This window comes from Nerophis lumbriciformis, linkage group LG28 (assembly GCF_033978685.3).
Source record: "Nerophis lumbriciformis linkage group LG28, RoL_Nlum_v2.1, whole genome shotgun sequence".
Taxonomy (NCBI): domain Eukaryota; kingdom Metazoa; phylum Chordata; class Actinopteri; order Syngnathiformes; family Syngnathidae; genus Nerophis; species Nerophis lumbriciformis.
The window spans coordinates 26010567-26036286 of NC_084575.2; the positions used below are offsets into that span (position 1 = coordinate 26010567).

The 25720-nt window shown below is 40.5% G+C and overlaps 1 protein-coding gene across 1 annotated transcript in view; it reads right to left on the reverse strand.

Annotated features, from left to right (window-relative positions):
• cntn3b (contactin 3b) overlaps nt 1-25720 on the reverse strand; it is a 156014-nt gene that overhangs the window by 110581 nt on the left and 19713 nt on the right. Inside the window, exon 3 of the mRNA XM_061923961.1 lies at nt 6836-7011. Coding sequence (XP_061779945.1) covers nt 6836-7011 — 176 coding nt within the window. The remainder of the gene's footprint in view (nt 1-6835; nt 7012-25720) is intronic.

The window sequence follows — 25720 nt, forward strand, 5'->3', positions numbered from 1 at the left end:
AAGACGTGTTGGTGGGATTGAGGAGGTCTTCGAAGTATTCCCTCCACTGATCCACAACTTCCGCAGTCGAGGTCAGCAGAACACCATCCGCACCATACACGGTGTTGGTAGTGCACTGCTTCCCCTTCCCGAGGCGGCGGATGGTGGTCCAGAATCGCTTCGAAGCCGTCCGGAAGTCTTTTTCCATGGCTTCCCCGAACTCCTCCCATGTCCGAGTTTTTGCCTCCGCGACCGCTGAAGTCAACTGTATATATTATATATATGTATATATATCTATATTATATATATGTATATATATATATATATATATATATATATATATATATATATATATATATATATATATATATATATATATATATATATATATTATATTAATATACATATATATACATATATATATGTCATGATCCGTGGTCCGGATCATGTTTAGTTTTGTTTTGTTCTGTTAGTTTTGGACTTCCCGTTTAGGCTTCCTTGTTTGTCTTTGTCACCATGGCGACTTATTTTGTCCACCTGTCTCTGATTAGTGCTCGCCCGCTCACCTGCTTCCCGAGCACTAATCAGAGGCATTATTTAAGTTACCTTTGCCTGTCAGTCTGCCTGGCTTCATTGATTATGACACACTGTTTACGTCTCGTTCATGCCAAGGAAGTTTTGTTCATTCCATGCCATAGCTTCTGCTAAGTATTAGCTTCACTTGTTTTAGGCACGCTTGCCTTTTTATTGTGTTGTTTGTGTTTTGGTAGTTGGGTGATTTATGGTAATAAATCAAATCTTACCTTTTCGTCTTCGTCCGGAGCCGTTTTTGCATTGAGAGAACAAACTGCAGCAAGCTGCATAACCCCCATGTGACAATATATACATATATATATTTATTATATATATGTATATATATATATTATATATGTATATATGTATATATATATGTATATATTACAAAAATAAAATATATATATATATATATATATATAAATACATAAATATATATATATATATATATATATATATATATATATATATATATATATATATATATATATTATTTTTATTTTTTTCATTTTACCAAAAATACAAATTTACAGAGGCTTATCAGGAGTTATTCTGCATGTTTCGTTATGCTTAAAATAATGTGTCTTTCTGATAAGTTTCAATTGTTCAGAAATAGCTTTAACATCTCTGAATTGAAATAAGGATAAAAACAATGTTTCTTATGTATTAGAGCGGGGGTCAGCAACTGGCGGCTCCCTGGACCTCTTTCAGAGATGTATGAAAATGTAAAAAAGATGAAGAAAAAAATAAGATATTTGTTTTAATATATTTTCTGTAGGAGAACAAACATGACACAAACCTTCCTAATTGTTAGAAATACCACTGTTTATATTAAACATGCTTCACTGATGAGAGTATTTGGCAATTTTGTCCTACTAATTTCAGCGATCCTTGAACTCATCGTAGTTTGTTTACATGTACACATTTCTTCAACGCTGCCACAGAAATATGTGTTTTAAGCCACTTCTTCTTTGTCTCATTTCGTCCACCAAACGTTTTATACTGTGCGTGAGCTTTGTTGATTTTATTGATTTGCTGGAGTACTAATCAGCAGAGGTGTGGACTCGAGTCACATGACTTGGACTCGAGTCAGACTCGAGTCATGAATTTGATGACTTTAGACTCGACTTGACAAAATGTAAAAAGACTTGCAACTCGACTTAGACTTTAACATCAATGACTTGTGACTTCACTTGGACTTGAGCCTTTTGAATTGACATGACTTGACATGACTTGACATGACTTGCTACTTTCCCCAAAACCCAAAGATGAAAAAGTTATTCGGGAGCGCTCTGTGTTTTTCATTGTGTACTTGTCTATCAGCGTTGCGTGTGTCAGCTGGTGTGCTGTCAGTACAACAGTCAATCAAATTAGATCTACTTTGTTTTCATCACACAGCATTCATCCAATCAAATTGCAGGACAACCAACGAAGAAGACATGTCCAAACCACACGCCAGTGAACAAAAAATGATACCTAAAATAATTTCGTTTAGGTATAAAAATTACGAGGTGGTCAACACAAAACGGTTTGCAGTATGCAACACATGCGGTTCGAAAATTACTGATGGAGAGGCAACAACTTCCAACTTCGTCCGGCATTTGAAGTTGCACAAAGAACGGTAAGTTTTGAATGTAAGATAACGTTTATTGGCTAAGTAACGTGACTTTTATTTGCTGTGTAGTTAAATCAGTGAGGCTGTAAACTCACTGCTAACGTTATAACGTTATTGCAAACACGGGAATCTGTTGCAGTTCACTACCTTATTCATACTTTTTGTTCAGTGATTTTTTTTAAGCAGGGTTACGTTGGTCAATATATCACACGTAACGTTAGACGGCGGTCAGCAGCACCGCGTATTTTAGCCACCTAAAAAAAGACAAAAATAGTAAAATAAAGGTCAGTTAAAATGTATACTATATTATGAATATGTGTACCGTTTTAGCTAGCTTTCTGACATACTGTTGGTTGTTTACCTCAGTGGTCCCCAACCACCGGGCCGCGGCCCGGTACTGGTCCGTGGATCGTTTGGTATCGGGCCGCACAGGAAATAATTGTTTTATTTTTATTTTTTTTATTTATTTTTTTTATTAAATCAACATAAAAAACACAAGATACACTTACAAGTAGTGCACCAACCCAAAAAAACTCTCTCCCCCCTTTTGTTCTGGGCATTGAACATGAAGACTCTTCCTTCACTGTTCCGAGTGGCCATGAGAGTCTTGGCAGTGCCTGCCTCCAGTGCTCCAGTGGAGCGAGTTTTCAGCCATGGTGGCATCATACTACGCCCCCATCGTGCACAAATGACTGACAGACTCTTGGCTAATTTGGTCTTTTGCAAATGCAATGCAGCATAGGGCCCTGACATATAAAAAGTACACCTTTTTTGTTATGTTCACGTATATGTCATGTTTTTTCAATGTTAACACTTTTGTACAAATAAGTACATTTGCACTTTATTTTTCAATGTGTTTGTTCTGTAAAGGAATGAGTTAATGTTTAAAATGACTGGTTAATAGTGCTATTATAAAGTGCAATGTCAGCACAATTTTCTTTCCTGCAATTTAAAATGCACTTGTTTTAATAAATAAATACAGCGTTTGAAAAGCATACACAATCTGTGTTAATATATTAGTCTGTGGTTAAAAGGACTTGAAAGGACTCGAAACTCAAAATGCAGGACTTAGGACTTGACTTGAGACTTTCCAGTCTTGACTTTGGACTTGACTCGGGGCTTGCCTGTCTTGACTCGGGACTTGACTCGGACTTGAGGGCAAAGACTTGAGACTTACTTGTGACTTGCAAAACAATGACTTGGTCCAACCTCTGCTAATCAGGCATATTTGGTCAATCCTTGACTGCAAGCTAATTAATGCTAAAATTGACACAAACAACATGCCGATTTGAGCATACCAACACTCGGACAAACTGTGAGATAACATTGAGTTAAAAATCCAATCGGAGTAATAATACTAATGAATTAATTTGATTATTCTCGTTATATTTGACAGCCCCAGGTATGCACACTTTTAGCAGAAATCTGCTGGTGTAAATGAGAAGACAGCTCAGTTTGATATGTTCGAGTTTGCACAAAATGTCACAGACGGTAGAGATATAGAAATATATAGGACAACCTTTTCTGAGGCTTCGGAGCGTAGAAATATAGGTCTTCGCTGCAGTGAACTGGCCACAGTGTTACTGTAAATGCCTGAGGCCAAACTCACTGTAGCTGCAGTGATTCCTTTCCTTATGAGAAGAGGAAAAAAAGGGAGTAAATGGTAGTTGTGCATGCAATGGAGGCACTCAGTGTTGTGTAGAAAGGTCACATTGATTCCACTTTGTGACATCTTGCCACTTGAAATGTAAAATATTCAGCACGACCAAGTAGGGACAATGTAATAATTGCAAGACACGATCATAAATCGCAAAATCTTTCTGGAGACTTATTGACTTTTTGTTTGTGCAGACTGAGGACAGAAGACTGTTACGGTACTAAGGTGGGTACTGGTATCGGATCAATATTAGCGTGATGGGATCAGTTTCTCTTCCATACATGCAGCAAATTACACTATTTTTTTCACACAAAAATTGTCCGTGGGCGCAAACAGCCCAGCTCTCTCTCTCGCTCTCTCTCTCTCACTCACTCTCTCACTCACTCACTCACTCACTCACTCACTCACTCACTCACTCACTCACTCACTCACACCGCAAAAACCTGAAATCTAAGTAAGATTAAATATCTCAAATAAGGGTGATATTTGCTTATTTTCTGTCTTATAAGATAATTCTTCTCACTAAGCAGATTTTATGTTAGAGTGTTTTACTTGTTTTAAGTGTTTTGGTCATAAATGATCTCAGTAAGATATTACAGCTTGTTGCTGAGATTTTATGACCTATATTGAGTAAAACATGCTTGAAACTAGAATATCAACTATTGCAAAGCTGTGTCCTCAACACTAACAAGTATAAAACAATTGTGTTAAAGTAAACATTTCTTATTTCAAACAAGAACAAAAAAATCATGACTTTGACACAATTGTGTCTCATAATTAAAACAGATGACAGCCAAATGGACTTTGCTGTTTTATTTTCAATGGAACAATAGAAAATACGTACTCATATAGTAGTACACTTGTTAATAGTGAGGATATACTTATTTTAAGGTATTTTTGGGTTCATTGAGGTTAGCTAATTTTACTTGTTTTGGAAAGTCTTGACAAGCCAAATTTTCTTGTTCTATTGGCAGATAATTTTGCTTAGTTCAAATAAAATACCCTTAATTTTTGTATTTTATTTTCTTGTTTTTGAACACTGACTTTTTGCAGTGTGTATTGTTCGTTTTTAAACCTAAATGCGTCCAGTCTCCCTTTTCTGTCTGCACGCTGTGTCTGCTTGTAAGAACTCTGTGATCGTGCGCTGCCGATCATGCCGGCACTTTTTAGAGGCGGTATAGTACCGAATTCATTAGTATCGCGATACTATACCAATACCGGTATACCGTACAACCCTACTTTAAACGTTTTTTTAAACAAGCTTAAAAGTGCTTCAACCATAATGCATACTTGCCAACCCTCCCGATTTTCCGGGGAAACTCCCGAATCTCAGTGCCCCTCCCGAAAATCTCCCGGGGCAACCATTCTCCCGAATTTATCCCGATTTCCACCCGGACAACAATATTGGGGGCGTGCCTTAAAGGCACTGCCTTTAGCGTCCTCTCTCACCTGAAACCTTCACCCCTCAAGAGCCGCATGCTGTCCAGGCGTCCGCTTTTCCTCCATATAAACAGCGTGCCGGCCCAGCCACATAATAATGTAGCGTTGGACGGGTTTAACAATGGTCTTCACTCAAAGATGTCAAGAAATGCTGATACGTCGTATGATCTTTTGACTGGTTTGATACCATCAGTTTCAAGCACACACATACACACAAGTGAATGCCACGCATACTTGATCAACAGCCATACAGGTCACACTGAGGGCGGCCGTATAAACAACTTTAACACTGTTACAAATATGCGCCACACTGTGAACCCACACCAAACACGAATGACAAACACATTTCGGGAGAACATCCGCACCGTAACACAACATAAACACAACAGAACAAATACCCAGAAGCCCTTGCAGCACTAACTCTTCCGGGACGCTACAATATACACCCCCGCTACACCCTCACCCACCTCAACCTCCTCATGCTCTCTCAGGGAGAACATGTCCCAAATTCCAAGCTGCTGTTTTGAGGCATGTTAAAAAAAAATAATGCACTTTGTGACTTCAATAATAAATATGGCAGTGCCATGTTGGCATTTTTTTCCATAACTTGAGTTGATTTGTGTTTGGAAAACCTTGTGACATTGTTTAATGCATCCAGCGGGGCATCACAACAAAATTAGGCATAATAATGTGTTAATTCCACGACTGTATATATCGGTATCGGATGATATCGGAATAGGTAATTAAGAGTTGGACAATATCGGATATCGGCAAAAAAGCCATTATCGGACATCTCTAGCTTCAACCATATTGTATCATCTATCAAGATGCTTGACTCCTTTTAGGGATACAGCTCAAAAAGAATGCGCTTCAAAAGCTTACTCTCGATGGAAAGGAGCCTCAGCACTTCTATATAGGGGCAGTGTCATTACACCCAGGAAGTGCATCAGCCATGCTGATCTCTAAGACCTCCCTCGCTGTGCTTTTGGCAGACAATAAATGTCAGGCAGCACTGCTCTTTACCCAGCCTCCACATGTAAGATTCATTACGGGACTATATGGATAACGGCAGCCTAGCTCACGGGAGGAAGTTAAAGGTTCTTTACCCTTGAGAAAACAATCAATAGTGTGCGAGTTTGATCAGAAAGATAGCGCCGACTCTGCGATGTCAATCAGGGAAAGTGAAACCCGCGTCATAATCGCACTCTGCTTGTGCGATATGGCAGGCAGACCAAACACGTCTTCATTACTCGAGTCTTGGCTCCTTAAAGTATGGATCACGGCGTCTAATCCGCCAAACTATGTGTCCGTTCTTGTCGATGTTGTCAGACCTGGAACCGCTAATTGGAATCAATACAGTTCGGGATCCGCCTTACCCACGGTGGTTTGTTGCATTTCGTTCGATCACCATCACTCCCTCTAAAATCTATCCCGAAGCAATCTGAATAGCAAATGAGAGCCGACGTAGGCTAAAGCACATTACATGCGTGTCAAAGTCGACCGACAGGAGTCATCCAGATGTCAGAATGTCTGCGTCAGAGTGCTGTCAGTGTCTGTTAGTAAGAACTCACATGCAAATTGGACGGTCGCCTTCCGGCTCAAGACCGACCCCCAGGCGTTGAAGGCTTTACACTGATACGTCCCGGTGTCTTGGTCCTTGTCCAGGTTGCTAATGATCAAGCTGCCCCCAGACATGCGACGCCTGTAGTCGTTCCCAAGATCGATAGGCGTTCCGTTTAGTGACCATCTGAAAAACAACGGCAAACACAATCAGTGGCTGAGCCCCTAGGAGATGCACACTCAGTATTTATCACAAAGATCAATATCTTGCTCTGCCTACAACCGGCAGAGAATTTGAAGTAAAACGCTCAGCATATTTGGCATTAAAGGGGAACATTATCACCAGACCTATGTAAGCGTCAATATATACCTTGATGTTGCAGAAAAAAGACCATATATTTTTTTAACCGATTTTCGAACTCTAAATGGGTGAATTTTGGCGAATTAAGCGCCTTTCTATCAAAACAGCTCTGTTATTTTCCGTTTTCTCGACTGTTTTCCGTACCTTGGAGACATCATGCCTCGTCGGTGTGTTGTCGGAGGGTGTAACAACACGAACAGGGACGGATTCAAGTTGCACCAGTGGCCCAAAGATGCAAAAGTGGCAAGAAATTGGACGTTTGTTCCGCACACTTTACCGACGAAAGCTACGCTACGACAGAGATGGCAAGAATGTGTGGATATCCTGCGACACTCAAAGCAGATGCATTTCCAACGATAAAGTCAAAGAAATCTGCCGCCAGACCCCCATTGAATCTGCCGGAGTGTGTGAGCAATTCAGGGACAAAGGGCCTCGGTAGCACGGCAAGCAATGGCGGCAGTTTGTTCCCGCAGACGAGCGAGCTAAACCCCCTATCGACCCTAGCTTCCCTGGCCTGCTGACATCAACTCCAAAACTGGACAGATCAGCTTTCAGGAAAAGAGCGCGGATAAGGGTATGTCTACAGAATATATTAATTGATGAAAATTGGGCTGTCTGCACTCTCAAAGTGCATGTTGTTGCCAAATGTATTTCATATGCTGTAAACCTAGTTCATAGTTGTTAGTTTCCTTTAATGCCAAACAAACACATACCAATCGTTGGTTAGAAGGCGGTCGCCGAATTTGTCGTGTCGTTTTCGTTGGTTTCGCTTGCATACGGTTTACTTTGTGACGTCACATCGGGAAGCAATCCGCCATTTTCTCAAACACCGAGTCAAATCAGCTCTGTTATTTTCCGTTTTTTTCGACTGTTTTCCGTACCTTGGAGCCATCATGCCTCCTCGGTGTGTTGTCGGAGGGTGTAACAACACGAACAGGGACGGATTCAAGTTGCACCAGTGGCCCAAAGATGCGAAAGTGGCAAGAAATTGGACGTTTGTTCCACACACTTTACCGACGAAAGCTACGCTACGACAGAGATGGCAAGAATGTGTGGATATCCTGCGACACTCAAAGCAGATGCATTTCCAACGATAAAGTCAAAGAAATCTGCCGCCAGAGCCCCAGGAAAAGAGTGCGGATGAGGGTATGTCTACAGAATATATTAATTGATGAAAACTGGACTGTCTGCACTCTCAAAGTGCATGTTGTTGCCAAATGTATTTCATATGCTGTAAACCTAGTTCATAGTTGTTAGTTTCCTTTAATGCCAAACAAACACATACCAATCGTTGATTAGAAGGCGATCGCCAAATTCGTCCTCGCTTTCTCCCGTGTCGCTGGCTGTCGTGTCGTTTTCGTCGGTTTCGCTTGCATACGGTTCAAACCGATATGGCTCAATAGCTTTAGTTATTTCTTCAATTTCATTTTCGCTACCTGCCTCCACACTACAACCATCCGTTTCAATACATGCGTAATCTGTTGAATCGTTTAAGCCGCTGAAATCCGAGTCTGAATCCGAGCTAATGTCGCTATAGCTTGCTGTTCTATGTGCCATGTTTGTTTGTGTTGGCATCACTATGTGACGTCACAGGAAAATGGACGGGTGTTTATAACGATGGTTAAAATCAGGCACTTTGAAGCTTTTTTTAGTGATATTGCGTGATGGGTAAAATTTTGAAAAAAACTTCGAAAAATAAAATAAGCCACTGGGAACTGATTTTGAATGGTTTTAACCCTTCTGAAATTGTGATAATGTTACTAGAACACGTGTCTCAACGGTTTTTTGTGGCTTTTGATAGTTTAATTGGATTCCACTAACAAAGCACATTTATGTTTTTGTTGGACCGTTTGTGGTTTCTGAGGAAAGGCCACAATATTGATTGTAATTGCAATTAACTCAACGTTCTTGTCGTTTTCTGAATGAATGAATGAACACTCTATCAGTGTTGTTTACAATCTAGTTTTGGAGGAAGAAATCAACTAAGGCTGTTCCGATAAGGGATTTATGATCATCCTGTCTGTGCCGTCTCTTTCACATAACAGTATCCATATTAATTTCAGCTAAATCCTACAAGTTACTGTATGTCACACATACTATGCAATTATTCACAAATCACAGCCTGCATAAACAGATCACAAAATATTCTGCCAAAAACAAACTCAAAGTGTCGACAGATGTGAACACTGTTTCACTTTCACACGACGACAATACCCCGAGCAATTAAAACATTTTGAGAAAGTGACAAACAAGAAGAAGAGCACAGGTGCAAGTTCTCCGCCAGACAGTGAGAGAAAACGGGAAACCTCTGCGTAAAATCTGCCTCAAAGAAAGGACTGCGAGATGACAATTCCCACTTATAGGGGGGGACATTTTTTTTAATCGATTTCATTTTTCCCTTGCAGGCAAACCTAACAGGCAGTTAGAAGGATGCTTCACGTGGTTATATAGCCTGACTAAATACAAAAGACACAGCTCTCTTTCTTCGTGGGCGGCAAAGCTCGGTTGGTAGAGTGCCAGCAACTTGAGGGTTCCGGGTTCGATTCCCGCTTCCGCCATCCTAGTTACCTACTCAGTGGCCTACACTCCAAAAACTGAAATCTAAGTAAGATTAAATATCTTTGCTTATTTTCTGTCTGATATGAGAATTCTTCTCACTAAGCAGATTTTATGTTAGAGTGTTTTACTTGTTTTACTTGTTTTAAGTGCTTTGTGTCATGTCTGTGTGATCATTTTGTTTTAGTCATGTTCGGTTTTGTTTTTTGGACTTTTTGTGCACTTTTGTTTTTGTCACCATAGCAACCATTAGTTTTCACCTGTCACGTCACACACCTGTTTCACGTTTTGAGTCACGCACCTGTTTTCACTAATCATGTCTGTAGTATTTAAGTTCATTGTTTTCAGTTTGACTTTCTGGCGACATCCGGATTCATACCCCTGTCACACTCTGTTTACGTCTGCGCACTTCATAGTCCATGCCAAGTAAGTTTTTGTTTATTAATGCCACAGGTAGTGTTTTTGTTTCATTGTTCACAGTTTCTGCCTATGTGCAAGTTTTGTTTTCAATAGCCTAGTTTTGTACCTCCGCCATTGTGCGCGCTTTTCGTTTGTTCTTTTTTGATATATTAAATAAAAATATGTACTCACATTCCCGTCTCGCCCGAGCCAACTTTCCGTTGCCTTCAGGAAAAACAAAACCCAAGGACCGAGTCGTGACACTTTGGGCCTAAATGATCTTATTGCTGAGATTTGATGACCTATATTGAGTAAAACATGCTTGAAACTAGAATATCAAGTGTTGCAAAGCTGCATCATCAACACTCACAAGTATAAAACTTCTTTTTTAAAGTAATACTTTCTTATTTCAAGCATGAAAAAAAAAATCATGACTTTGACACAATTTTGTCTCATAATTAAAACAGATGACAGCCAAATTGACTTTGCTGTTTTATTTTCAATGAAACAATAGAAAATACGTACTCATATAGTAGTACAGTTGGCACAGTACAGTAAACTAACAGTTAATATTTAAACATATGTGACATTTCTAACAATTTTGAACGGAAATAGTTCATGCACATTCAGATGAATTCTTCAAAATTACAATTAAAACATTTTTGGCCGGGGACCAGGCTGTATATATGCACACTAATTGACTGAAAGAGCATGCACTTGGCGCGACAATACATACATTTTTAGTATAAGTTTGCTGGTTTCAAGAAATGTAATGCCGAGCACATATCATTATGTCAAGATAATGGCACTAGCATTTACTTAATTTAATATTTTTCAACATATTGAGCAAAAAGGTCTAATGTTTTTTTTCTACCAAGAAAAGTGCACTTGTTATTAGTGAGAATATACTTATTTTAAGGTATTTTTGGGTTCATTGAAGTTAGCTCATTTTACTTTTGGTTCTATTGGCAGATAATTGTGCTTAGTTCAAATAAAATACCCTTAATTTTTGTATATTTTTTTCTTGTTTTTGAACACTGACTTTTTGCAGTGCACCCACACTGGTTTAAATGTAACTTAGATATTGGGTTTCTAGAGAAAAGCGCTATATAAATATAATTCACTTCACTTCATCTTGAAGCCTATATGATTAATCCAAGGCAGCCTTATCGTACTTTGGCCCCCAACTTCTACATTGAGGGCCCCGTTTGCTTGTCCTATCACTTCCACACAATTTTACTACAATTTCTGGCAACATACTTATTTTCAGTCATTCTTATTAATTTCCATCATGCAAGGTGCCGTCTGTTATTAATTACTTGAGAGAGTGTTAGCTAAATAACACATCTTTATTACGCACACAAATGTCGTTGCCGGGGAGCGAGCATGTGGTGCATTTTAATTTTAATTGATTTTAATTTAAATTTTATTTTATTGCTCTTCTAAGTTGTGTCGGTCATCATTATGTACCTGAGAGGAGCGATCATATTCGTCATATTCATGGCTACATATTGTGTGCATGTTTTGGAATTGTACCAGTCCCTGGACTATACAGTAGGGAAGGTATTCATATAGCCCAGATCTGGGCAAATTAAGGTCCGGTGGCCGCATGTGTTAAAGGGGAACATTATCACAATTTCAGAATGGTTAAAACCATTAAAAATCAGTTCCCAGTGGCTTATTATATTTTTCGAAGTTTTTTTCAAAATTTTACCCACCACGCAATATCCCTAAAAAAAGCTTCAAAGTGCCTGATTTGAACCAGCGTTATAAACACCCGTCCATTTTCCTGTGACGTCACATAGTGAAGCCAACACAAATAAACATGGCGGAAAGAACAGCAAGCTATAGCGACATTAGCTCGGATTCAGACTCGGATTTCAGCGGCTTAAGCGATTTAACAGATTATGAATGTATTGAAATGGATGGTTGTAGTGTGGAGGCAGGTAGCGAAAACAAAATTGTAGAAGAAACTGAAGCTATTGAGCCATATCGGTTTGAACCCTATGCAAGCGAAACCGACGAAAACGACACGACAGCCAGCGACACGGGAGAAAGCGAGGACGAATTCGGCGATCGCCTTCTAACCAACGATTGGTATGTGTTTGTTTGGCATTAATGGAAACTAACAACTATGAACTAGGTTTACAGCATATGAAATACATTTGGCAACAACATGCACTTTGAGAGTGCAGACAGCCCAATTTTCATCAATGAATATATTCTGTAGACATACCCTCATCCGCACTCTTTTCCTGAAAGCTGATCTGTCCAGTTTTGGAGTTGATGTCAGCAGGCCAGGGAAGCTAGGGTCGATAGGGGGTTTAGCTCGCTCGTCTGCGGGAACAAACTGCCGCCATTGCTTGCCGTGCTACCGAGGGCCTTTGTCCCTGAATTGCTCACACACTCCGGCAGATTCAATGGGGGTCTGGCGGCAGATTTCTTTGACTTTATCGTTGGAAATGCATCTGCTTTGAGTGTCGCAGGATATCCACACATTCTTGCCATCTCTGTCGTAGCATAGCTTTCGTCGGTAAAGTGTGCAGAACAAACGTCCAATTTCTTGCCACTTTCGCATCTTTGGGCCACTGGTGCAACTTGAATCCGTCCCTGTTCGTGTTGTTACACCCTCCGACAACACACCAACGAGGCATGATGTCTCCAAGGTACGGAAAACAGTCGAAAAAACGGAAAATAACAGATCTGATTTGACTCGGTGCTTGAGAAAATGGCGGATTGCTTCCCGATGTGACGCCACGTTGTGACGTCATCGCTCCGAGAGCGAATATTAGAAAGGCGTTTAATTCGCCAAAATTCACCCATTTAGATTTCGGAAATCGGTTAAAAAAATATATGGTCTTTTTTCTGCAACATCAAGGTATATATTGACGCTTACATAGGTCTGGTGATAATGTTCCCCTTTAAATATACTCTAATTCAGAGCTGGGCAAATATTTTGACTCAGGGGCCACATTGAGAGAAAACATGTGTCCGGGGGGGCCAAGGTGTATGTGTGTATAAATGATATATACACATTTAGCTGTAAAAATCTGCTTTACAATATATGTGTTTGGGTCCCTTTTTTTTCCAGGAACACTAATACCAAGAGTCACTATGTTTGATATAATTCTAAACAAGTTATGACAAACCACCTCAAAAAAACGAAATAGAATTTTACAGTTTTTTTACTGAATGGGACACCCAAAATGTACATGAAAATAAATTAAGTGGAATTTACAATATTATACTTAAAGTTCGTACATCCACACGCACATTCACTGTACAAAAATTCATATACACATTCTGTACATATACAAGTACATATACATACATAAACTCATGCACATAATCATGTTTCATCAAACATGTTAACGTTGTTGCCCTAGGGTAATCTGGGTAACACATGGCACACAGACAAAGCTTAACCTATTGTTACTATAACAATCTACAAGGTTTAAGGGGAACATTATCACCAGACCTATGTAAGCGTCAATATATACCTTGATGTTGCAGAAAAAAGACCATATATATTTTTAACCGATTTCCGAACTCTAAATGGGTGAATTTTGGGGAATTAAACACCTTTCTATTATTCGCTCTTGGAGCGATGACGTCACAACGTGACGTCTCATCGGGAAGCAATCCGTCATTTTCTCAAACACAGAGTCAAATCAGCTCTGTTATTTTCCGTTTTTTCGACTGTTTTCCGTACCTTGGAGACATCATGCCTCGTCGGTGTGTTGTCGGAGGGTGTAACAACACGAATAGGGACGGATTCAAGTTGCACCAGTGGCCCAAAGATGCGAAAGTGGCAAGAAATTGGACGTTTGTTCCGCACACTTTACCGACGAAAGCTATGCTACGACAGAGATGGCAAGAATGTGTGGATATCCTGCGACACTCAAAGCAGATGCATTTCCAACGATAAAGTCAAAGAAATCTGCCGCCAGACCCCCATTGAATCTGCCAGAGTGTGTGAGCAATTCAGGGACAAAGGAACCTCGGGAGCACGGCAAGCAATGGCGGCAGTTTGTTCCCGCAGACGAGCGAGCTAAACCCCTTATCGACCCGAGCTTCCCTGGCCTGCTGACATCAACTCCAAAACTGGACATATCAGCTTTCAGAAAAGAGCGCGGATGAGGGTATGTCTACAGAATATATTAATTGATGAAAATTGGGCTGTCTGCACTCTCAAAGTGCATGTTGTTGCCAAATGTATTTCATATGCTGTAAACCTAGTTCATAGTTGTTAGTTTCCTTTAATGCCAAACAAACACATACCAATCGTTGGTTAGAAGGCGATCGCCGAATTCGTCCTCGCTTTCTCCCGTGTCGCTGGCTGTCGTGTCGTTTTCGGCGGTTTCGCTTGCATACGGTTCAAACCGATATGGTTCAATAGCTTCAGTTTCTTCTTCAATTTCGTTTTCGCTACCTGCCTCCACACTACAACCATCCGTTTCAACACATTCATAATCTGTTCAATCGCTTAAGCCGCTGAAATCCGAGTCTGAATCCGAGCTAATGTCGCTATAGCTTGCTGTTCTTTCCGCCATGTTTGTTTGTGTTGGCTTCACTATGTGACGTCACAGGAAAATGGACGGGTGTTTATAACGATGGTTAAAATCAGGCACTTTGAAGCTTTTTTTAGGGATATTGCGTGATGGGTAACATTTTGAAAAAAACTTCGAAAAATATAATAAGCCACTGGGAACTGATTTTTAATGGTTTTAACCCTTCTGAAATTGTGATAATGTTCCCCTTTAAATAACCACAAACTATAGCCTCTAAAAGTGCGATTAATAAACCTTTGTTCTTGGCAGCACAATGGATGAGTAAGTGGCATTGTATCTTGTGAAAAAGCAGAGAATACACAATGGAAAATCATGCCTGATAGTAAAAGTAAGTTACTCCTGAATCACATTATTGTTTCCTGTCTACAAATAACCACAGAAAGTCGAGTTTTGCCAAATATTTCTCCTGTGGGCCTGGTTCACCTGGCTTTCCTTGAGGCAAAACTACCCACCCCGCACAGGCCATAAATTGCACACACACTTGCGCACACAGACTGTTATGTACAAAATCATTGTTGGTACACACAGAGGTCAGATGATACTTGTAGTTGGTCACCAGGGATGTGCACATTTCACATTTCAGGAGGGAATTTTGGTGGACGCATTAGAAGACACGCTGACAACACATCTTGCTAAGGCCAAAAGGTTTTCATCCAAATTCAACGGACCACAGCCTCATCCATCCAACCCTCGATGCCATGAAGTCTTTCCTGCACCCGGAGCAGATAAACAGCCCCCGGAATGTTGGAAAGTGGGGGAATTGTGTTGTTGCGGTCATATGCTACATTTATTTGCCTCCAAACACGTGTAGTCACGTTGATGTCAAAGAGCTACATTCTGGTCTCATCTGACCACATCACATTCTCCCAAACTGTTCAAAAAGCCCTACTGAATGGACCATGATTTAATTCATAAAATGAATGAAAGGCATCCAATAGAGGTGTGCCTAATAATACCACCTTAACATTTGACAAAAAAAACACAAAGTGACCCCCGTTAAGAATCTTTGTATTATCTTCGACCCAACTCTCTCGTTTGAGTCACACATTATGAGTGTTACTAGAACAGCCTTCTTTCATCTCCGTAAAAAGAATTGCCCCATTTTGTCCACCACGGACGCTGAGATCGTTATTCATGTGTTCGTCATGTCTCGTCTCGATTACTGTAACGTATTATTTTCGGGTCTCCCTATGTCTAGCATTAAAAGATTACAGTTGGTACAAAATGCGGCTGCTAGACTTTTGACAAGGACAAGAAAGTTTGATTATATTACGCCTATACTGGCTCACCTGCAATGGTTAGCTATGCACTTAAAGGGGAACATTATCACCAGACCTATGTAAGCGTCAATATATACCTTGATGTTGCAGAAAAAAGACCATATATTTTTTTAACCGATTTCCGAACTCTAAATGGGTGAATTTTGGCGAATTAAACGTCTTTCTAATATTCGCTCTCGGAGCGATGACGTCACAACGTCTGTTATTTTCCGTTTTTTCAACTGTTTTCCGTACCTTGGAGACATCATGCCTCGTCGGTGTGTTGTCGGAGGGTGTAACAACACGAACAGGGACGGATTCAAGTTGCACCAGTGGCCCAAAGATGCGAAAGTGGCAAGAAATTGGACGTTTGTTCCGCACACTTTACCGACGAAAGCTATGCTACGACAGAGATGGCAAGAATGTGTGGATATCCTGCGACACTCAAAGCAGATGCATTTCCAACGATAAAGTCAAAGAAATCTGCCGCCAGACCCCCCCATTGAATCTGCCGGAGTGTGTGAGCAATTCAGGGACAAAGGACCTCGGTAGCACGGCAAGCAATGGCGGCAGTTCGTTCCCGCAGACGAGCGAGCTAAACCCCCTATCGACCCTAGCTTCCCTGGCCTGCTGACATCAACTCCAAAACTGGACGGATCAGCTTTCAGGAAAAGAGCGCGGATAAGGGTATGTCTACAGAATATATTAATTGATGAAAATTGGGCTGTCTGCACTCTCAAAGTGCATGTTGTTGCTAAATGTATTTCATATGCTGTAAACCTAGTTCATAGTTGTTAGTTTCCTTTAATGCCAAACAAACACATACCAATCGTTGGTTAGAAGGCGATCGCCGAATTCGTCCTCGCTTTCTCCCGTGTCGCTGGCTGTCGTGTCGTTTTCGTCGGTTTCGCTTGCATACGGTTCAAACCGATATGGCTCAATAGCTTCAGTTTATTCTTCAATTTCGTTTTCGCTACCTGCCTCCACACTACAACCATCCGTTTCAATACATTCGTAATCTGTTGAATCGCTTAAGCCGCTGAAATCCGAGTTTGAATCCGAGCTAATGTCGCTATAGCTTGCTGTTCTTTCCGCCATGTTTGTTTGTGTTGGCTTCACTATGTGACGTCACAGGAAAATGGACGGGTGTTTATAACGATGGTTAAAATCAGGCACTTTGAAGGTTTTTTTAGGGATATTGCGTGATGGGTAAAATTTTGAAAAAAACTTCGAAAAATATAATAAGCTACTGGGAACTGATTTTTATTGGTTTTAACCATTCTGAAATTGTGATAATGTTCCCCTTTAAGATGTGACTTTAAGGTTGTAATACTCATGTATAAAATACTAAGCGGTCTAGCTCCATCCTATCTTGCTGATTGTATTGTACCATACGTCTTGGCCAGAAATCCACATTCTAAGAACTCTGGCTTATTAGTAATTCCCAGAGCCCCAAAAAAGTCTGCGGGCTAGAGAGTGTTTTCTATTCGGGCTCCAGTACTCTGGAATGCCCTACCGGTAACAGTTAGAGATGCTACCTCAGTAGAAGCATTTAAATCCCATTCTAAAACTCATTTATATAGTCTAGCCTTTAAATAGATCCCTTTGTAGACCAGTTGATCTGCCCTCTCTCTTTTCTGCTCTGCCCCCCTCTCCTGCATGGAGAAGTTATTCAGTGGCCACGGATCAGCTAGCTAGCTTTTTCCAAGTCGAGACCCAGGGTGAACTACTCCTCTATGCATCAGTAGTTGACGTCTCGGCACTCCAACCTGTCTACATACAAGAGGATCCCCCTGCTGACCTCCCAATGGACTGGACTCTCAAATTATTTTTAGTATTCACTCGGCATCCATTGCACAGGTACCCAAACTTGCAGTCCCTTCCATGTTTTGTCATTGTTCCCATTGGGTTAAGTTTTTTCTTGCCCTGATGTGGGATCGGAGCCGAGGATGTCGTTGTGGTTTGTGCAGTCCTTTGAGGTATTTGTGATCAAGGGCTATATAAGTAATCTTTGATTGATTGATTGATTGGTTGGTTGATTGGCTTCTCTCTAATATGAGACAATTCAATTCATTTCTAGATTTAGAGGGAGCCAATACGAGTCAGAAATGATATATTTTAGAATGTAATTATTTGTTTCAGTAGGATTTGATTCAGTCTGATCACGTATGATGCATTCTGGTACAGTTGCTTGTTTAAAGTACACTCTGATTTTACATTCTATAAATGTGGCATTTTTAATCTTTAAACACATATATTTTAGAAAAGAGAAGTATTTTTGCACCTTTTGACGTGACATCTTTTTAAAGCACTTTGGAAAACCCCTCTCTCAATCAGACTTAATATTCAATGTTGATTTGTCGGTAAAATGCTGTGGACTTGGTCCAGTAGGTAAGGCATACTTGCCAACCCTCCCGGATTTTCCGGGAGACTCCCGAAATTCAGCGCCTCTCCCGAAAACCTCCCGGGACAAATTTTCTCCCAAAAATCTCCCGAAATTCAGGCGGACCTGGAGGCCACGCCCCCTCCAGCTCCATGCGGACCTGGAGGGTCTGCATGGAGCAATGTTGTTGTAATATATTGAGTTGGAGGCAATAACCAGGCGAGGTGATGAAGTACGTCTTTTTACTGTAGACTTCAGAACAGACTCACACACTTGACGTCAGGTGCGCAACACCACGTAAATCGTTGGCCAACCAAAAAGTAACCCCAGTACGCTATAGCCAACATTCACCAGGAGATGGCAACAGACAAACATAGATCCATCCATTACATTCCTCCCCTTTTATAAATGTAGAAGTTACTCAAAAGAAATAAACAACCCAACCAAAAGATGCAGCAGCTGAATTAAAAAACTGTACTTAAGCCACATTCTTTTTTTTTTTAGTACTGAACTCTTAACCCTCATTTGTAAACAATAACATGCTTATTATACAAACAGTATTCGTACATCTTTAACACAGATTTTTATACTGTCTTCAGAGATTCAGTTTTTTTGGTGGTACTCGAAACCTTTCTGGGTACCTGCGGATCACTGGTGGGGTTTTTGTTGTGGGTGATCTGGGTTCTGATGATGGCAACTCAGCAGCCCTTGATGAGACTAGTTTGTGTCTGACTCACTGATGGTCCTGATGATGGAACTGAAACAGCACTGTCCAGTTGTACTGATGGCACATTTTCTGCAACTGGTGGAGACTAGATAACTGGCAGTCTCTCCATGTTTTCTCGCCATGGTAACATGTGATCCACATGCACTGTGCGCTGTCTCTGTCCCTCTTGATATATATATATATATATATATATATATATATATATATATATATATATATATATATATATATATATATATATATATATATATATATATATAAATAGAAGAAAATACTTCACTTTCAGTGAATTCTAGCTATATATATATATATATTAATTTTATTATATATCTATATATATATATATATATATATTAATTTTATTATATATCTATATATATATATATATATATATATATATATATATATATATATATATATATATATATATATATATGAAATACTTGACTTGGTGAATTCTAGCTGTAAATATACTCCTCCCCTCTTAGCCACGCCCCCAACCACGCCCCCGCCCCACCCCGACCACCTCCCGAAATCTCAAGGTTGGCAAGTATGAGGTAAGGTTGTATTTTTGCCTCATCCTTCACTTCAAGCATGAGTGAAGAATGCACTACCGATCTAATAAGACCTGGTAAGTCTGAAAGAGAAAGAGATGATACAATATTATCTCCTCACAGATGCTACCTAGTGGTTGTTTGAGCACACTGCAGCTAGTCCTGGATAGTCCCACTCCTTAATGCTTCAGTCAGACACAGGATTTCCACAGGTATGAGGCAAAAATACAACCTTACCAACTATATCTTGTAACTAGATAGTGAATCCAGGATGCATTCGTCCTCCAGGATGGTACATGGGCCGTGCTAGTAAGGGTTGCAGGTTCGATTCCAGCTTTCGGCTAATGAGTCCTTGGGCAAGACACTTCACCTTTTGGTCCTGTTGGGTCGTGGTTCGTGCCTTGCATGGCAGATTACGCCATCAGTGTGAATGTGATGTACAATGAAAAGTACTTTGGGTATCATTCCAGGTATAGTAAAGCGCTAAATAAATACAGACCATTTACCATTTAACACTGTACAGTCTCAGGTTTCTTTAAAAATGAAACGGGTTATTGAAGACTTTGGCTTGAACTGAGTTGTGTCAAAGTTTCGCTTGAAAGAAGCTTTGAATATCAGTGTCTTTGTCCTATCGTGTATTCGAGATAACTGTAGAAGCATTCTCTTCTCAACCGCCTTAAGTCGTGCTTCCGCTGTACTTAAGTGTTGTTTTACAGTCTGTGCATGGTGAAGTGAAGTGAATTATATTTATATAGCACTTTTCCTCGAGAAACTCAAAAGCGCTTTACATAGTGAAACCCATTTTCTACATTGAAGCTACATTTAAACCAGTGGGTCATGCAACAGCAGTGACTAGAATGGCGGAACATGGAATCCAAACTAAAACCCTCAAGTTGCTATCACTGCCGCTCTACCAACCGAGCCGTAAAACGGCCGTTTAAACAAAACATAAGTCATTGTCATGGACCCACGAGCTGCGGATGCTAACTCTCCAATTAGCTAAACAGACTCGATAACTCTGTGGTGACGTTTTGATGAGTTTACTGAATAATTTGTGAAACTTAAACAATACAAAAAGAATGTCATTGTAAGTTATTAATAATAACACAGACACTCGTAAACATGTTAGCATGTTAGCTAATGCTAACGACGCTAGCGTCATTACATGAATTGATTAACGTGGACCCCGACTTAAACAAGTTGAAAAACTTATTCGGGTGTTACCATTTAGTGGTCAATTGTACGGGACATGTACTGTACTGTGCAATATACTAATAAAAGTCTCAATCAATCAATCAAAACATTACGAGAGCACATACAAATATGCATTAAAACACTCCTACAGACATTAAACATGGGATAGTTTAGTAAGTATAAACAGTTTTAGTTACAAACGTTGCTCGGAGTGATGAAAGAAGAATCCATACGAGTAGAAAAAATATGAACGGCTACAAGACTGAACGGCACTCTACTTTCGCTTGAAAGCACTATCGGTAAATGGAAGGACACTGCAGCACCTGCAGTGAGCGAACTCGTCCAAAAAAGGCGCCATATCACAAGCAATAAAACACGTTCTCTGTGTATCTTTTTTTTGGTAACTAATTTTTATTTTCGCAGTGAGCAAAGAAAAATCCATAAATTAGCCACATTGTTTTATAAGCCACAGGGTTCAAAGTGTAGGAAAAAAGTAGCGACCAATAGTCCGGAATTTATGGTATATTTTGTTTTATATTTTAGCTGATTAGTTAAACTAATGCATCCCACACATTGACTGTTCTTGTCCTTTTAGGGGGTGACATTTACAAAATAACCATTTCACCCATAGTACAGTACTTACATGCTCAGAAAAGAACTAATATGCATCGTTGAAAAATATCTAATAGGTCATGTAATTCTGTAGTCTGTGTTTTCTGTCCCAGTGCTGTCACGGATTTGTTATTAACAGCAAATAAATATCGTTATTTGATACACCCTCACTGTTGATTATGCATGGTATTAATACACTGCTAAAGCCATAAATCTGCTGCTAAAAGTAATATTACATGATAGCAAACCTTGCAGAGTTTTTTTTTTTTTTTTTTTTTTTTTTTTGCCCTCTCATCTTTTCCAATCACTGAGGTGTCCTTGGTCTTGTGTTACAGCAGATTCATAGTAAACACGGTGACAAGTGTATTCATAAAGCATAGCTCTCAGGCCTGAAGTGTGCACCGGTGCTTCACTGGACTATTTATCAAAAGGTACTCTGTCAGAGTCCCTTTTTCGTTTACTTGAAATATGGAGAATAGGTAAGGCAGGACCTTGGACCAGTCATAGAGCAATAATCTTTCTATATCTTAACACATATTTTTCGATTCCAATAGAATGCTAGCAATATGTATGCATGTTTGCAGTGTTGTCAATATCTACGGAGCAATTAGGCATAATGTATGTCTTCCAATAATTGTATAACATCTTGCTTTGTATTTTAATTGCCGAGAAGTATTATTTTTAGTGAGTAGGTTTCATAATGGATACATTGTAAAAATAAAAAAAAATACACTTTGAAATATCTAAAATTGGGCATGAGTAAGATAGTTGGTATTTTGATAGGTTTCTGTTGGTTGTGCACATCCGCCACTGTAGTCCGTGTAGATACCGTAGTCTATAAGTTTATTTTTCACTATCTTCTTGTTATGGGACATTCACCCTCTGCTGTTGCCATTTCTAATATAAAAGTGGCGTAAAGTTCTAACTTATATCTCGCTATGAAAGCGCTAAAACATACCGGTGTAGTGAGTTTACATTATTCACCCAAGGAACTTTAGTTATTAGAGAGTTCCGGTCGGACGGTTTTTCACGGGTCACATTTCCGGCGTTGTTGCACTAGTGAGCCACGGATAAGGAGATGCCGCTCCGTTAGCTCTATCTTTTGACATTTCTTCCACTGCCGTCCTTGCACGCTACAACGCTACAACAAAGATGACGGGGAGAAGACGCTGCCGAAGGTGAGCCAGGTAAATAAGACCGCAGACAAAACGGCGCATCCTGAAGCGACTGTCAGAAAGTGGCTTGAAGATTGTCATGATCTGTGGTCTGGATCATGTTTTCTGTTATTTTCTGTTAGTTTAAGACTCCACTAGTTCCTGTTTTTGTGCATCCCACCCAGGTCACCACTGGCTTGAACTCTTGCCGTCAGGGAGGCAAGAGTTTATAACAGCTCTATCCTAGAGCTGTTATTGCCCTAAACTCTGCACTTACCTGAACACTCACCACTTTATTACTTGCTTACCTCTGATAAAGATCTACTGTGCAATATGTTTTTTTACTTTTTATTATGTTTTTAAATTTTAAATTGTTTTATTATTGTTGTTGTCTTAAAGGCCTACTGAAATGCGATTTTCTTATTTAAACGGGGATAGCAGGTCCATTCTATGTGGCATACTTGATCATTTCGCGATATTGCCATATTTTTGCTGAAAGGATTTAGTAGAGAACATCGACGATAAAGTTTGCAACTTTTGGTCGCTGATAAAAAAGCCTTGCCTGTACCAGAAGTAGCAGACGAGCAGCGTGACGTCACAGGTTGTGGAGCTCCTCACATCTGCACATTGTTTACAATCATGGCCACCAGCAGCGAGAGCGATTCGGACCGAGAAAGCGACGATTTCCCCATTAATTTGAGCGAGGATGAAAGATTTGTGGATGAGGAAAGTGAGAATGAAGGACTAGAGGGCAGTGGGAGCGATTCAGATAGGGAAGATGCTGTGAGAGGCGGGTGGGACCTGATATTCAGCTGGGAATGACTAAAATAGTAAATAAACACAAGACATATATATACTCTATTAGTCACAACACAACCAGGCTTATATTTAATATGCCACAAATTAATCCCGCATAACAAACACCTCCCCCCTCCCGTCCATATAACCCGCCAATACAACTCAAACACCTGCACAACACACTCAATCCCACAGCCCAAAGTACCGTTCACCTCCCCAAAGTTCATACAGCACATATATTTCCCCAAAGTCCCCAAAGTTACGTACGTGACATGCACATAGCGGCACGCATGTACGGGCAAGCGATCAAATGTTTGGAAGCCGCAGCTGCATGCGTACTCACGGTACCGTGTCCGCGCATCCAACTCAAAGTCCTCCTGGTAAGAGTCTCTGTTATCCCAGTTCTCCACAGGCTAATGGTAAAGCTTGGCTGTCATCTTTCGGGAATGTAAACAATGATACACCGGCTGTGTTATCCGGCACAACAGTCAGGGGGTGCATTCTACGGCGGGGGTGCGTTATCCGGCACAACACCTGCCGCAATACACCGCTTCCCACCTACAGCTTTCTTCTTTGCTGTCTCCATTGTTCATTGAACAAATTGCAAAAGATTCACCAACACAGATGTCCAGAATACTGTGGAATTTTGCGATGGAAACAGACGACTTAATAGCTGGCCACCATGCTGTCCCAAAACGTCCTCTACAATCCGTGACGTCACGCGCAGGCGTCATCATACCGAGACGTTTTCAGCAGGATATTTCGCGCAAAATTTAAAATTGCACTTTAGTAAGCTAACCCGGCCGTATTGGCATGTGTTGCAATGTTAAGATTTCATCATTGATATATAAACTATCAGACTGCGTGGTCGGTAGTAGTGGGTTTCAGTAGGCCTTTAAGACTATTTTATGTAGGTTTGTTTTAGAAGCACTGAGCTGGATTGCTGTCCAATTTCGTTGTTTCCATACAATGACAATAAAGGTATTCTGATTCTGATTCTTGTTTGTTTTAGTTTCCATGACGACTGATTAGTCTCACCTGCCTCATGTGTTCGGGACACGCACCTGCTCTAATCAGAGACTATTATTTAAGCCTATCTTTGCCAGTTAGTCGTCCTGGCGTCCTTGCTTGTGTCATACGATTGTTTGCTTCATGCCTTGCCAAGTAAGTTTTGTTTGTTCATGCCACAGTTAGCGATTTTTGTTGCCCTGTCCATAGTTTATGCCAAGGGTTAGCTTTTGTTTCCTGCGCTAAAGTTGTGCCTTCACCTTGTGCTTCTTTTTTGTTTGTACCTATTTGATTAAAGGGGAACATTATCACCAGACCTATGTAAGCGTCAATATATACCTTGATGTTGCAGAAAAAAGACCATATCTTTTTTTAACCGATTTCCGAACTCTAAATGGGTGAATTTTGGCGAATTAAACGCCTTTCTAATATTCGCTCTCGGAGCGATGACGTCACAACGTGGCGTCAAATCGGGAAGCAATCGCCATTTTCTCAAACACCGAGTCAAATCAGCTCTGTTATTTTCCGTTTTTTCGACTGTTTTCCGTACCTTGGAGACATCATGCCTCGTCGGTGTGTTGTCGGAGGGTGTAACAACACGAACAGGGACGGATTCAAGTTGCACCAGTGGCCCAAAGATGCCAAAGTGGCAAGAAATTGGACGTTTGTTCCGCACACTTTACCGACGAAAGCTATGCTACGACAGAGATGGCAAGAATGTGTGGATATCCTGCGACACTCAAAGCAGATGCATTTCCAACGATAAAGTCAAAGAAATCTGCCGCCAGACACCCATTGAATCTGCCGGAGTGTGTGAGCAATTCAGGGACAAAGGACCTCGGTAGCACGGCAAGCAATGGCGGCAGTTTATTCCCGCAGACGAGCGAGCTAAACCCCCTATCGACCCTAGCTTCCCTGGCCTGCTGACATCAACTCCAAAACTGGACAGATCAGCTTTCAGGAAAAGAGCGCGGATGAGGGTATGTCTACAGAATATATTAATTGATGAAAATTGGGCTGTCTGCACTCTCAAAGTGCATGTTGTTGCCAAATGTATTTCATATGCTGTAAACCTAGTTCATAGTTGTTAGTTTCCTTTAATGCCAAACAAACACATACCAATCGTTGGTTAGAAGGCGATCGCCGAATTTGTCCTCGCTTTCTCTCGTGTCGCTGGCTGTCGTGTCGTTTTTGTCGGTTTCCCTTGCATACGGTTCAAACCGATATGGCTCAATAGCTTCAGTTTCTTCTTCAATTTCGTTTTCGCTACCTGCCTCCACACTACAACCATCCGTTTCAATACATTCGTAATCTGTTGAA